At 40.8% G+C, this 16,222-nt stretch overlaps 1 protein-coding gene across 5 annotated transcripts in view; it reads left to right on the forward strand.

Annotated features, from left to right (window-relative positions):
* LOC146582295 (protocadherin alpha-C2-like) overlaps window positions 1-16,222 on the forward strand; it is a 213,204-nt gene that overhangs the window by 297 nt on the left and 196,685 nt on the right. Inside the window, exon 1 of one of the 5 annotated variants that reach the window (XM_085294375.1) lies at window positions 1-2,117. This exon is cut by the window's left edge and continues 297 nt beyond it. In XM_085294375.1, coding sequence (XP_085150501.1) covers window positions 1-2,117 — 2,117 coding nt within the window. Of the gene's footprint in view, window positions 2,118-3,058; window positions 5,542-6,422; window positions 8,915-9,752; window positions 12,258-13,190; window positions 15,672-16,222 lie in introns of those variants that run through there. The other 4 variants (XM_085294180.1, XM_085294491.1, XM_085294402.1 and 1 more) reach the window with 4 other exon arrangements.

Below are 16,222 nucleotides of genomic sequence, written 5' to 3' on the forward strand. Positions count from 1 at the left end.
CAAGGGATGGAGTTTTGTTAGTGAACCAGAGATTAGACAGAGAGGAGCTGTGTGCAAAAACTGCCCCATGTGTCACGAATTTAAAAGCAGTTGTAGAAAATCCACTCGAAATGCACCAGGTCGTAGTTGAAATCCTCGATGTAAATGACAATTCGCCGAAATTTCCTGAAGAAAATTACACACTGGAGGTGCTGGAGTCTGCCTTAGTGGGGTCTCGATTTCAGCTGGAAGGAGCACACGATTTAGATGTGGGTTTGAATTCATTACATTCATATAAGCTAAATCCGTACCAGTATTTTCGTTTGGAAACAGAGGAATTTGGGGATGACGGGAAAGTTCCGTTCCTAGTATTACAAAGACCTTTGGATAGAGAACATACAGCTCAGCATTGGTTACTATTAACAGCTACAGATGGAGGAAAACCATCAAAATCTGGAACGATTAATGTCACGGTAATTGTATCAGATGTAAATGACAATCCACCAGTCTGTGAAAAACAAAAGTACACAGTAACGATAAAGGAAAACGCACCCGCTGGAACATTTCTGCTGACGGTAAATGCATCTGACTCAGACGAAGGGCTGAACGGTGAGATTGAATATTCTTTAAAGAGTAAACTTAGAGGACTCTCGTCCGATACGTTTGATTTGGATAGTAAAACTGGAAAACTAGTTGTGAAAGGACGCCTGGACTACGAGGAAACCCAAGTTTACGAGATTAAAGTACTGGCTACGGACAAAGGTGTTGTGGCTCTGTCCACACTCTGCAGCGTAATTATTAGAGTGGAAGATGTGAATGATAACCCACCAGAAATAGAAATCACATCTTTTTCGAGTCGCATTCCAGAAGATGCGCCCCCTGGAACCGTGGTGGCATTAATGGGTGTGACGGATCTTGACTCAGGTGTGAACGGACAGGTGGTTTGCAGCGTGCCCCTTCATTTACCTTTTGATTTGAAGCCCTCCCCTGACGGTCAGTCATACTCTTTGGTTACCAAAGATTACCTGGATAAGGAAACAACGCATATGTATACCATTACAGTAACAGCTAAGGATTTAGGAAGCCCAACTTTGTCATCAACGAAGGTAATACAGGTAGAGGTGCAAGATGTTAACGATAACAGGCCTCTTTTCACTGAAAGCCCGTATACCTTTTATGTACTTGAAAATAACAAGGCAGGAATGTCCATTTTCTCAGTCAGTGCTACTGACGCGGATGGAGGTGAAAACGCGGCAGTGACATATTCACTTGTCCGTATGAGCCCGGGGCTCACTATAACCACGTTTTTAAATATAAACGAAGCAAACGGAACGGTTTCAGCACTAAAAAGTTTTGACTTTGAAACGCTGAAAACTTTCCAGTTCCAAGTTGTTGCCTCAGATTCTGGAACTCCGTCATTAAGCAACAATGTCACAGTCAACGTCTTCATCCTGGATCAGAACGACAACGCTCCAGTCATCCTGTATCCACTCAGCTCCAACGGTTCTGCTCAAGGTGTGGAGGAGATTCCCCGAAACGTCAACGCAGGACACTTGGTGACTAAAGTCAGAGCCTATGACGCTGATATAGGATATAACGGCTGGTTGCTCTTTTCACTCCAGGAAGTTACTGACCACAGTCTCTTTGCTTTGGACCGCTATACAGGACAGATCAGAACACTTCGCTCATTCACAGAGACAGACGAGGCTGAGCATAAACTAGTAATACTGGTCAAAGACAACGGCAACGTTTCTCTCTCAGCAACAGCTACTGTGATTGTCAAACTTGTGGAGCCCAAAGAGGCTTTTGCAGCTTCTGATGTTAAAAGTACAGCAAAAGATGATGAGGACAGTAATGTCATATTTTACCTCATGATAACTTTGGGCGCAGTTTCTGTACTTTTTCTCGTCAGCATTATTGTGCTGATTGCAATGCAGTGCTCAAAATCCACAGACTATACTTCTAAATATCTGCCAGAGACTAATTATGATGGGACACTGTGTCACAGCATCCAGTACAGATCAGGAGAGAAGCGGTACATGCTCGTTGGACCCAGAATGAGTATAGGATCTACTATAGTACCAGGAAGCCATGCAAATACACTTGTGCTTCCCGACAGAAGAGGTGCTACTAAAGAGGTAAGACCTTAATACCAATCTTATGCACAACCACGTTTATCCTTGTGTTCATCTAAATTTTTTGCTGTAATGCTGTCTCTGAAACTCTTGTTACAATGTGGTCTTTTAAAGCATGTGTTTCACTTTTGTTCCAATGTCCCAATTATGTAACTGACATATATGTATTATGGAACATCGGTTAAAGTTAGCTGTAAAAAATTTATATGCTTCCGAAGCCAATCTGTTCTCTTCAAGAAAGTCCCACTGCTTGTCTTGCTTGCTGCTGACAAACATTAATCAGTTTAAGTAAGTGAAGACAGTGTTATTAAAAAAAGAAAAACGATAAGTTATCGATATAAATATTTCCTCTTTTGACTGTGTCAGCGTAATTGCGCTGTCCAATGTGCTGAAATTGTTTAATTCTGGGGAATGAACCATTTAAGACAACAATCACTTCACCGGTCTTTCAAATAACGTTTAGATGTCCATTTCTCTCAGCATTCTTACGCTCCGCTTCTTTGGAATATACAGTATATCTTTCCTGTCTGCCCTGACTTAATTATACACTATCAGAAAGTCTGTAGTGGGCGGGATTGCGTGCCCTTTAAGTATTTTCCACTGAAGGCATTATTATTGATCCTATTTACTTGCTAATAAAAGACATTTGACTCACAGTTTTGAGTTTCTGACAGAATACTAGATATAACGGCGACCAGCTGTAGCAGGCAGGCTTCAGTTTCCTCCAAAGCGTTAGACTTCAAAAAGTCAAAAGTAAAGTGGCGGGAAAAGGGAACAGGTGAACTGTTTTGGTTTCGTACCATTATGTAGTGGCCACTTGGTGTCAGTATGGCATAGGGAATGGTTGCGCTTCATTCTATACAGGCCCTGCCCATCTGTGGTTCCTATCTGGTGGAGGTGTACACAGGGAGTGTGCAAAGGAGGCTAGATATCAAATAAAACCAAAAGCGGTAAATTTTCGTCAATGGAATTTCACCTTTTACAGTTTCGTGAACATATTCTAATACGACTGACTCCATAAGCGATGGGATCACTGAGTTTGCCTCCGAGTAAGCCCTTATATATTTACCTCGGGATGGGGGAAGGAGGACAAAGACACCGTGCGAATTGCTGGTGGGTCGCCGGGATTGTGTTGCTGTGCTTTGCGGAGAGGATTTTGGCGCAGTTAAGATACTCCATTCCAGAAGAAGTTCAGGTGGGATACCCTGTTGGAAATGTTGCAAAGGATTTAGGACTAGAGATCAGCAGTTTAACTGGCAGGAAATTCCGTATTGTTTCGGTTCCAACTCAAGATCTGTTTCAGTTAAATCAGAACAATGGAGTGTTGTATGTTGGGAAAAAGATGGATCGTGAAGAGCTCTGTGATGGAAGCAAGGTTTGTTTGATAAACCTGAAAATTGTTGTTGAAAGCCCCTTGGAAATACATTATGTTGGAGTTGAAATAACCGATATTAATGATAATTCACCGACTTTTCCAGAAAGCGAACAGCGACTGAAAATCGCAGAGAATACGCCTCCAGGTACTCGTTTCCAAATTCATGCCGCTCGAGACCCTGATTTTGGTGCTCATTCAGTTCGAAAATACATACTGAGTCACACGGATTTATTCGATATTGAAGTCAGAGACAGTGAAGAGGACAAGATGCCCTTTTTAGTGCTAAAAAAGTCTTTGGATAGAGAGCAAAAGGCTGAGCATCGTTTACTGTTAACAGCCGTAGATGGGGGGAGTCCAGCGAAATCAGGAAGCCTTAATTTAACCATCACCGTGCTAGACACGAATGATAATCGACCTGTGTTCAGCAAAGATGTATATACTGTGTCACTGGATGAAAATGCACCAATAGGAACATTTGTTGTAAAATTAAACGCTACAGATTTGGATGAAGGTTCCAATGGAAACATTGAATACAACTTTGGTAAAATACAAAGGAAAAAAGTGCACGACACCTTTGAATTGGACAGCATAACCGGTGAGATTCGTGTAAAGGGAAAAGTAGACTTTGAGGAAACGGAGCTGTACAGGCTAGATTTGCAGGCTTCAGATAAAGGTCAGCCACCCTGGACAGTCGAAAGTAGAGTTGTGATTAAAATAAAGGACGTGAACGACAATAAACCAGACATTGAAGTAACATCACTGTCCAGTTTAATCCCAGAGGATTCAAAGCCCGGCACAGTCATCGCCCTCATCAGCGTTGTCGACAACGATTCAGGCTTTAATGGGAAGGTTATTTGTAAAGTATCGCAGGATGTTCCATTTGATCTGACGCCATCACTTGAGGAAAACATGTACTCGCTCGTTACAAAGGGCCGTTTAGACAGAGAAACTGTTTCCCGCTATGATATCACAATAACAGCTACTGATTGCGGTGAACCTCAGCTTTCAACAGTGAAAACACTGAGTGTTCAGGTGTCAGATGTAAATGATAACACACCAGTTTTTAGTCAGAATCCATTTGAGTTGTATTTGATAGAAAACAACACCCCGGGCGCACCAATATTTTCTGTGAGCGCAGTTGATGATGATTTGAATGAAAATGCAGCAATTACATATAAAATCGTGAGAGGTGACGGTCTACAGGATGCTATTACATCTTTCCTGAATGTAAATTCGGATAATGGACAAATCACTGCGCTGAAAAGTTTTGACTTTGAAACGATGAAAACTTTCCAGTTCCAAGTTGTTGCCTCAGATTCTGGAACTCCGCCACTAAGCAACAATGTCACAGTCAACGTCTTCATCCTGGATCAGAACGACAACGCTCCAGTCATCCTGTATCCACTCAGCTCCAACGGTTCTGCTCAAGGTGTGGAGGAGATTCCCCGAAACGTCAACGCAGGACACTTGGTGACTAAAGTCAGAGCCTATGACGCTGATATAGGATATAACGGCTGGTTGCTCTTTTCACTGCAAGAAGTGACTGACCACAGTCTCTTTGCTTTGGACCGCTATACAGGACAGATCAGAACACTTCGCTCATTCACAGAGACAGACGAGGCTGAGCATAAACTGCTCATACTGGTCAAAGACAACGGCAACGTTTCTCTCTCAGCAACAGCTACTGTGATTGTCAAACTTGTGGAGCCAAAAGAGGCTTTTGCAGCTTCTGATATTAAAAGTGCGGCAAAAGATGATGAGGACAGTAATGTGATCTTTTACCTCATAATAACTTTGGGCGCAGTTTCTGTGCTTTTTCTCGTCAGCATCATCGTGCTGATTGCAATGCAGTGCTCAAAATCCACAGACTATACTTCTAAATATCTGCCAGAGACTAATTATGATGGGACACTGTGTCACAGCATCCAGTACAGATCAGGAGAGAAGCGGTACATGTTAGTTGGACCCAGAATGAGTATAGGATCTACTATAGTACCTGGGAGCCATGCAAATACTCTCGTGCTTCCCGACAGAAGAGGTGCAACTGAAGAGGTAAGGCCTTAATACCAAACTTTTGCACAACCCTGTTTATCCTTGCGCTCCTATAAATGTTTTGCTGCAATTTTGTCCCTGAAACTCTTGTCACAATGTATTTTTTAAAGCATGTCTTGTTCAAATTTTCCTATCTGCAATATGTAACTGAGATATAAATATTAAGAAACATCGCTTTGGTTAGCTGGATGAACTTTTCATGCTTCCGAAGTCACTCTGTTCTCCTTGATAAAGTCCAACTGCTTGTCTTTTTGCTACCGACAAACATTAATCAGTTTAAGTAAGTGAAGAGGTTTTGTTTTTAAATTAATTACACGAAGAAAGCTTTCTAATAGCGTTATTAACCTTCCTGTCGTGTTCGGGTCAAATCTGACCGATTTACAAATAAAAAACCTCACAAATACTTTGTTTTACATCCGATTGCCTCGAGTCCTGATGAAATTCTCCACACTATGCACTTGAACATATAAAAGTGATGAGCACCTCTTCAACTGTGTTACATCCGTGTGACCACCATTACAAATGAATGTCTGCCCTGACTTAAATACATCCCTTTCAGAAAGTCTGTAGTAGGCGCGACTGAGTCCTCTATAAGTGTTCTCGACTGAAGGGATTATTATTGATCCTATTTGCTTTTTAATAAAAACTATTTGAATCACATTGTTGCGTTACTTACAGAATACCAGATATGAAGGTGACCAGCTGTAACAGGCAGGCTTCAGCTTCATCCAAAGCGTTTCGTATCATACTATAGTAACCACTTGGTGTCGGTATGTCATTGGGAATGGTTGTGCGCTTCATTCTGCACAGGCCCTGCCCATCTGTGGTTCCTATCTGGTGGAGGTGTACACAGGGAGTGTGCAGAGGAGGCTAGATATCAAATAAAACCAAAAGCGGTAAATCTTCGTTAATAGAATTTCATCTTTTGGAGAATCGTGAAAATGTTCTAATGAGACTGACTCCATAAGCGATAGGATAACTGAGTTTGCCTCCGAGAAAGCCCTTATATATTTACCTCGGGATGGGGGAAGGAGGACAAAGACACCGCGTGAACTGCTGGTGGATCGCCGGGATTGTGTTGCTGTGCTTTGCGGAGAGAATTTTGGCGCAGTTAAGATACTCTGTTCCAGAAGAAGTTCAGGTGGGATACCCTGTTGGAAATGTTGCAAAGGATTTAGGACTAGAGATCAGCAGTTTAACTGGCAGGAAATTCCGTATTGTTTCGGGTCCAAATCACTATCTGTTTCAGTTAAATCAGAACAATGGAGTGTTGTATGTTGGCAAAAAAATGGATCGTGAAGAGCTCTGTGATGGAAGCAAGGTTTGTTTGATAAACCTGAAAATTGTTGTTGAAAGCCCACTGGAAATACATTATGTTGGAGTTGAAATAACCGATATTAATGATCATTCGCCGACTTTTCCAGAAAGCGAACAGCGACTGGAAATAGCAGAGAATACGCCTCCAGGTACTCGTTTCCAAATTCATGCTGCTCGAGACCCTGATTTTGGTGCACAATCACTTCGAAAATATACACTGAATCCCACGGATTTATTTGATATTGAAGTCAGAGACAGTGAAGAGGACAAGATGCCCTTTTTAGTACTAAAAAAGTCTTTGGATAGAGAGCAAAAGGCTGAGCATCGTTTACTGTTAACAGCCGTAGATGGGGGGAGTCCAGCGAAATCAGGAAGCCTTAATTTAACCATCACCGTGCTAGACACGAATGATAATCGACCTGTGTTCAGCAAAGATGTATATACTGTGTCACTGGATGAAAATGCACCAATAGGAACATTTGTTGTAAAATTAAACGCTACAGATTTGGATGAAGGTTCCAATGGAAACATTGAATACAACTTTGGTAAAATACAAAGGAAAAAAGTGCACGACACCTTTGAATTGGACAGCATAACCGGTGAGATTCGTGTAAAGGGAAAAGTAGACTTTGAGGAAACGGAGCTGTACAGGCTAGATTTGCAGGCTTCAGATAAAGGTCAGCCACCCTGGAAAGCCGAAAGTAGAGTTGTGATTAAAATAAAGGACGTGAACGACAATAAACCAGACATTGAAGTAACATCACTGTCCAGTTTAATCCCAGAGGATTCAAAGCCCGGCACTGTCATCGCTCTCATCAGCGTTGTCGACAAAGATTCAGGCGTTAATGGGAAGGTTATTTGTAAAGTATCGCAGGATGTTCCATTTGATCTGACGCCATCACTTGAGGAAAACATGTACTCGCTCGTTACAAAGGGCCGTTTAGACAGAGAAACTGTTTCCCGCTATGATATCACAATAACAGCTACTGATTGCGGTGAACCTCAGCTTTCAACAGTGAAAACACTGAGTGTTCAGGTGTCAGATGTAAATGATAACACACCAGTTTTTAGTCAGAATCCATTTGAGTTGTATTTGATAGAAAACAACACCCCGGGCGCACCAATATTTTCTGTGAGCGCAGTTGATGATGATTTGAATGAAAATGCAGCGATTACATATAAAATCGTGAGAGGTGATGGTCTACAGGATGCTATTACATCTTTCCTGAATGTAAATTCGGATAATGGACAAATCACTGCGCTGAAAAGTTTTGACTTTGAAACGCTGAAAACTTTCCAGTTCCAAGTTGTTGCCTCAGATTCGGGAACTCCGCTACTAAGAAGCAACGTCACAGTCAGCGTCTTCATCCTGGATCAGAACGACAACGCTCCAGTCATCCTGTATCCACTCAGCTCCAACGGCTCTGCTCAAGGTGTGGAGGAGATTCCCCGAAACGTCAACGCAGGACACTTGGTGACTAAAGTCAGAGCCTATGACGCTGATATAGGATATAACGGCTGGTTGCTCTTTTCACTGCAAGAAGTGACTGACCACAGTCTCTTTGCTTTGGACCGCTATACAGGACAGATCAGAACACTTCGCTCATTCACAGAGACAGACGAGGCTGAGCATAAACTGCTCATACTGGTCAAAGACAACGGCAACGTTTCTCTCTCAGCAACAGCTACTGTGATTGTCAAACTTGTGGAGCCCAAAGAGGCTTTTGCAGCTTCTGATGTTAAAAGTGCAGCAAAAGATGTTGAGGACAGTAATGTCATATTTTACCTCATGATAACTTTGGGCGCAGTTTCTGTACTTTTTCTCATAAGTATCATCGTGCTGATTACAATGCAGTGCTCCAAATCCACAGACTATACTTCTAAATATCTGCCAGAGACTAATTATGATGGGACACTGTGTCACAGCATCCAGTACAGATCAGGAGAGAAGCGGTACATGCTAGTTGGACCAAGAATGAGTATAGGATCTACTATAGTACCGGGCAGTCATGCAAATACTCTCGTGCTTCCTGATAGGAGAAGAACATCTGAAGAGGTAAGAGCACGTTTTTACTTAAAGCTGTTTCGGGAATGAAAACAAAATTCCCTCCTGGCAAACACCACTCTCTTTGGAGATAAAACATGCGGTCCATTTTACTATATAATGCAAATAATTTTAATCAGTGTTCTGTATATCCGTGTTGAAGTTTTGTAGTGCAGGTAAATAACAGGAAATCATATTTTGTTTGGTTCTCATTAAGTGCAGTGTACTGGTTCCGTAAAGAAAAGCAAGAAAGAAATGTCTTTATTCTGAATTTTTAAATTTTTTTTTATCCTATTTTATCTTATTTTGTTATTTTTATTTATTTAAGTATTTTTGTAGTAAAGGAGGGATGCATACCTGAATAACGTTGTATTTATGGAAGGTAATATTCACTATTATGATTAGGGTACGTGAACTGAAAGCTTTGATCGTGACACTTCCCTGTCTTTGCAACTTGAAAAGCTATATAAATACGTAATAAACACAATGGAACTATCCAATTTGCAAACACACTGATATTGCTGATTTTTTGATGGTATATTTTAAAAATAGTCCGTAATACTGTTTCCAGCTGGATTAAGTAGACGACCCAAATGCCCTAAGCCCATTCCGGGTCCTGTTATTGCGTCAATTCTCAACTATCTTAATATACAAACAAACAACAACAACGACAAACAAACAAACAAACAAACAAATCTTCAAAACGTAAAAATGTCTTAATTTTTTTGAATCCACACGGTGTCAGTGTCATATCAGCATCCAGTTTTTGTGTTATAGCACTGGTCCTGCCCCTTCCACAGAGGTTTTGTTGTGGTGGACAGAAAGGAGACGACACTATCCACAGACACAAGTGAGGCGGTGATTTATACATGGGAAGCTTCGGAATATTGGGTATATTTCAGAGTGGATGTTATGTTTTGAAAAATTAATGTTAGACCACGGTCTTGGATGTAAAGACCTCTAAGTGGATACATATTTTGTTATCTTAACGAAAACGATGGAGCCAAGAGGACAAAGACGAGGAACGCAGTGCTGGTGGCTTGCTATCAGCTTTTCTTTGATGCTCAGCTGTGTGGAGCGGGTTTCAGCTCAGATAAAATATTCAATTCAAGAGGAAGTAAAGGTAGGAAGTGTTGTTGGGAATGTGGCAAAGGATCTGGGACTGGACATCAGTTCATTAGAGGAACGACGGTTTCGTATTGTTTCTGGAGCTGAAGATGCTCAGTTTGAAGTAAATCCGAACAATGGCGTTCTGTATGTTCACGGAAATATCGACCGAGAAGAGCTGTGCGAAAAAATACATCCATGTATTAAAAACCTAAAACTGGTAGCTGAAAACCCCATGGAAATACATTATGTAGGAGTGGAAATAATAGATGTAAACGATAATTCACCAAGGTTTCCTGATGAAGAAAAAATATTAGAAATTCCTGAATCAACTCTCCAAGGTAAACGATTTCAGTTGCCAACTGCACATGATCCAGATGTTGTTACTAATACAGTACGAACGTACAAATTAAACCATAACGATCACTTTAGTTTGCAAATTAGAGAGAGGGGAGAAGATAAGATACCATTCTTAGTTTTACAAAAGCCTCTGGATCGGGAAAAGGAGAACGAACACAAACTGATACTGACAGGAACTGACGGAGGAAATCCACCGAGATCAGGGACTCTTAATGTCACAGTCATAGTCCTGGATTCAAATGATAACCATCCTGCATTTAGTAAAGAAGTTTATTCAGTAACGATACCTGAAAATGTAGATGCGGGTACAAGTGTAACTACCGTAAAGGCGACTGATTTGGACGAGAGTTCAAACGGAGAAATTGAATATTTTTTTGGTGAAGAACTTGACCCTAAATTGTATGATACATTTAGCCTAGATAAGGACACTGGTGAAATTCGAGTGAAAGGCGAAATTGACTTTGAGAATATGGAGGTATACAAGTTGGACGTCCACGCCACAGACAAAGGACAACCTCCGATGAGTACCGACTGCAGGGTGATTATCAAGGTGCTGGACATAAATGATAATAAACCTGAGATAGAGGTGACATCTTTGTCAAAGATTGTATCAGAAGATTCCAAACCTGGGACTGTGGTGGCTTTGATCAGTATTACAGACCAAGACGCGGGTTTAAACGGTAAAGTAATATGTAGTCTTTCAGACAATGTGCCATTCGATTTAAAACCGTCATTTCAAGATAACATGTACTCTTTAGTTATTAAACATAAATTAGACCGAGAATCAGTTTCCCATTACGACGTCACAATAACAGCTACAGACTGTGGCGTGCCTCCTCTGTCTACATCCAGAACTTTAAGTATTGATGTGTCAGACGTGAATGATAATGCGCCACAATTTGCACAGAATCCAGTTGAACGTTACCTGGTAGAGAATAACGAGCCTGGAAAGCCGATATTTTCAGTTTCTGCCTCAGATAAAGATTTGAATGAAAACGCGGCTTTAACGTATCGTATAATCAGAGAGGAAAGCAGTCAACAGAAAAACGCAGCATTTTTAAATATTAATTCAGAAAATGGACAAATCACTGCCCTTAAAAGTTTCGACTTTGAAACGATGAAAACTTTCCAGTTCCAAGTTGTTGCCTCAGATTCTGGAACTCCGTCACTAAGCAACAACGTCACAGTCAACGTCTTCATCCTGGATCAGAACGACAACGCTCCAGTCATCCTGTATCCACTCAGCTCCAACGGTTCTGCTCAAGGTGTGGAGGAGATTCCCCGAAACGTCAACGCAGGACACTTGGTGACTAAAGTCAGAGCCTATGACGCTGATATAGGATATAACGGCTGGTTGCTCTTTTCACTGCAGGAAGTGACTGACCACAGTCTCTTTGCTTTGGACCGCTACACAGGACAGATCAGAACACTTCGCTCATTCACAGAGACAGACGAGGCTGAGCATAAACTGCTCATACTGGTCAAAGACAACGGCAACGTTTCTCTCTCAGCAACAGCTACTGTGATTGTCAAACTTGTGGAGCCCAAAGAGGCTTTTGCAGCTTCTGATGTTAAAAGTGCAGCAAAAGATGATGAGGACAGTAATGTGATCTTTTACCTGATGATAACTTTGGGCGCAGTTTCTGTGCTTTTTCTCGTCAGTATCATCGTGCTGATTGCAATGCAGTGCTCCAAATCCACAGACTATACGTCTAAATATCTGCCAGAGACTAATTATGATGGGACACTGTGTCACAGCATCCAGTACAGATCAGGGGAGAAGCGGTACATGCTCGTTGGACCCAGAATGAGTATAGGATCTACTATAGTACCGGGCAGTCATGCAAATACACTAATGCTTCCTGATAGGAAACGTCCTTCTGAAGAGGTAAGACCATGTTTAAGTTTTAACTGTCTTACCAGACGTGTTCCCTTTAGAAGTAAAACATATAATGTTCCTGATTTAAAGATAATATTACACCTGAATTGCAGCATATTTGTTAGCACTGTCCATGGTCCTGGCAAGTGGTTAAACTGCTGAAATTTAAGTTTGTTTTGTTCATAATATGAGAATTCGATTCTCTGTGTTGTTGTTTTTTGTTTTTTTTTTTTACTAAAAATGTCGCGTGTTTATTTAGGGATTAAATTACACGATTCAGTAGCTATATTGATTTAGGCGTCTATGAGTTTGTTTGTTTGTTTGTTTGTTTTTATTAGAAATCCATAGGTCCCTTGTAGTTGATTCTTATTTGTTTTCCTTGGAAAAAATGTTGTTAATTGCCTTCAAACCCTGTCATCGTTTCACTCAATCATCATTCAATTTTGTCAAAATCACACTTTTTTCTTTTAGAGAAATAATCGCACACGAAGCTAAATTGCTTTGACCTAAAGAAAAATACAACACTTGGATATACTAATACAAATAAGATGTTGACTACTACGATTAGGGACGATGATATGACAGCCTTGAAGTGGGTTAACTGATCAACATACTCTTTTGAAAAAAACTGAAAATTTGCTGCCTTTAATTCGTAGAAGTAAATTGTTATTCGGATGTATTACTTTGAAACACATACGTTACTAGCAAAAATTAGAACAATTTTCTAGACACGAAGCGACAACTTGCAGACGGGCTGATGTTGCAGTTTATGTGGTAGTTTTGTTTATCAACATATACTCATATGTTTAGTCCACAAGGTGTCAGTGTCATATCAGCATCACACTGGTATATTTTAGTGCTGGCCCTGCCCCTTCTATACAGTTTTTGTTCTGGTCGACAGAGAGGAGACGGTACCTTCCACAGAAACAAGTGTAGCCGTGATTAATACATCGGTTTGTTTGGAATCTGCAACACATTTCGCACTGGATATTTTGTTATTTAAACTACTTCCTTTGCTCAAAGGACTTTTAAGTGGGTATATAATTGGAAACATAAAGCGAAACGATGGAGCCAGGAGGACAAAGACGAGGAACGCAGTGCTGGTGGTTTGCTCTCAGCTTTTCTCTGATGCTCAGCTGTGTGGAGCGGGTTACAGCTCAGATAAAATATTCAGTTCCAGAGGAAGTAACGGTAGGAAGTGTTGTTGGGAATGTGGCAAAAGATCTGGGGCTGGACATCAGTTCACTAGAGGAAAGACAGTTTCGTATTGTCTCTGGGGCTGAAAATAATCAATTTCTAGTAAATCCGAGAAATGGCGTCCTCTCTGTTCAAGAGAACATTGACAGAGAAGAGCTATGCAAAAGCATTTCTCCTTGTCTGATAAACCTAAAAATGGTAGCTGAGAATCCCATGGAAGTACATTATGTAGGAGTGGAAATCATAGACGTAAATGATAATTCACCCAGCTTTCAAGAGGAAGAAAGCATACTGGAGATTTCAGAGTCTACTTTCCCAGGTAAACGATTTCAGTTGCCAGCTGCACATGATCCAGATGTTGTTACTAATACAGTACGGATGTACAAATTGATCAATAACGATCATTTTAGTTTACAAATTCGAGAGAGGGGAGAGGACAAGATACCATTCTTAGTTTTACAGAAGGCTTTGGATCGAGAAAAGGAAAATAAACACAAACTGATCCTGACAGCAATTGACGGAGGAAATCCACCGAGATCAGGGACTCTTAATGTCACAGTCATAGTCCTGGATTCAAATGACAATAACCCTACATTTAGTCAAGAAGTGTATTCAGTAACAATACACGAAAATGTAGAGGTGAATACATGTGTAATTACCGTAAATGCAACTGATTTGGACGAAAGTTCAAACGGAGAAATAGAGTACGTTTTCGGTGGTCAACTTGACCGAAAGATTTATGAACTGTTTAGCTTAGATAAAAACACTGGTGAAATTCGAGTAAAAGGAAACATTGACTTTGAGACGGTGGATGTTTATAAACTAGATGTACACGCCACAGACAAAGGACAACCTCCGATGAGTACCGACTGCAGGGTGATTATCAAGGTGCTTGACGTAAATGATAATAAACCTGAGATAGAGGTGACATCTTTGTCAAAGATTGTATCAGAAGATTCCAAACCTGGGACTGTGGTGGCTTTGATCAGTATTACAGACCAAGACGCGGGTTTTAACGGTAAAGTAATATGTAGTCTTTCAGACAATGTGCCATTTGATTTAAAACCGTCATTTCAAGATAACATGTACTCTTTAGTTATTAAACATAAATTAGACCGAGAATCAGTTTCCCATTACAACGTCACAATAACAGCTACAGACTGTGGCGTGCCTCCTCTGTCTACATCCAGAACTTTGAGTATTGATGTGTCAGACGTGAATGATAATGCGCCACAATTTGCACAGAATCCAGTTGAACTTTACCTGGTAGAAAATAACGAGCCTGGAAAGCCGATATTTTCAGTTTCTGCCTCAGATAAAGATTTGAATGAAAACGCGGCTTTAACTTATCGTATAATCAGAGAGGAAAGCAGTCAACAGAAAAACGCAGCATTTTTAAATATTAATTCAGAAAATGGACAAATCACTGCCCTTAAAAGTTTTGATTTTGAAACGCTGAAAACTTTCCAGTTCCAAGTTGTTGCCTCAGATTCTGGAACTCCGTCACTAAGCAACAATGTCACAGTCAACGTCTTCATCCTGGATCAGAACGACAACGCTCCAGTCATCCTGTACCCACTCAGCTCCAACGGTTCTGCTCAAGGTGTGGAGGAGATTCCCCGAAACGTCAACGCAGGACACTTGGTGACTAAAGTCAGAGCCTATGACGCTGATATAGGATATAACGGCTGGTTGCTCTTTTCACTGCAGGAAGTAACTGACCACAGTCTCTTTGCTTTGGACCGCTATACAGGACAGATCAGAACACTTCGCTCATTCACAGAGACAGACGAGGCTGAGCATAAACTGCTCATACTGGTCAAAGACAACGGCAACGTTTCTCTCTCAGCAACAGCTACTGTGATTGTCAAACTTGTGGAGCCCAAAGAGGCTTTTGCAGCTTCTGATGTTAAAAGTACAGCAAAAGATGATGAGGACAGTAATGTCATATTTTACCTCATGATAACTTTGGGCGCAGTTTCTGTACTTTTTCTCGTCAGCATCGTAGTGCTGATTGCAATGCAGTGCTCCAAATCCACAGACTATACTTCCAAATATCTGCCAGAGACTAATTATGATGGGACACTGTGTCACAGCATCCAGTACAGATCAGGAGAGAAGCGGTACATGCTAGTTGGACCCAGAATGAGTATAGGATCTACTATAGTACCTGGAAGTCACGCAAATACTCTCGTACTCCCTGACAGGAGACGTCCTTCTGAGGAGGTAGGTCCATTGTGCGATTTTAAATCAAGGTTATTTTGGTTGTCAAGACGAAGTTTCCTTTACGATGTATCATTAACTTTTGAAACAGATGGAAATGTATTTAAGGTTTTTAATCGTTTTATTTCATTCCTCTCTTCTTTTTGTTTTACACACTTTATTTTCAAACAGTATTTTAGTTGTTATCACCATCATTTTGAAAGACTGCCCATTATATTCTGTAGTCTTTTGACACTGCACTAATTGCTGGGATATCCACGTATGCATAGGGAAAGAATAGTTTAGAAAAGATAAGTAACTAAATAAAGAAGGTCACGCCACTCAGATTGGGAAACTGTGGCAAAACACATGCATATTCATTAGCGTTGTCCATGGACAGGTGACCTTCAGACATAAACTCGTGGTCTTCAAGTTCAAATCTGTTTTTCGTTTCAGACCTTTTTGTATTTAGCGCCAATCCTATGTTTTCTATCACACTTATTAGAAATCACTAATTGTGTTACATATTACTGCGTCGTGGAAATAGTAATATACCTATCCACTGTTCGAATGGG

The sequence above is a fragment of the Mchenga conophoros genome, linkage group LG2 (assembly GCF_057382185.1).
Source record: "Mchenga conophoros isolate Kocher_MC1m ecotype Shallow Benthic linkage group LG2, M_conophoros_male_GT1.1, whole genome shotgun sequence".
In the NCBI taxonomy this organism is placed as follows: Eukaryota; Metazoa; Chordata; class Actinopteri; order Cichliformes; family Cichlidae; genus Mchenga; species Mchenga conophoros.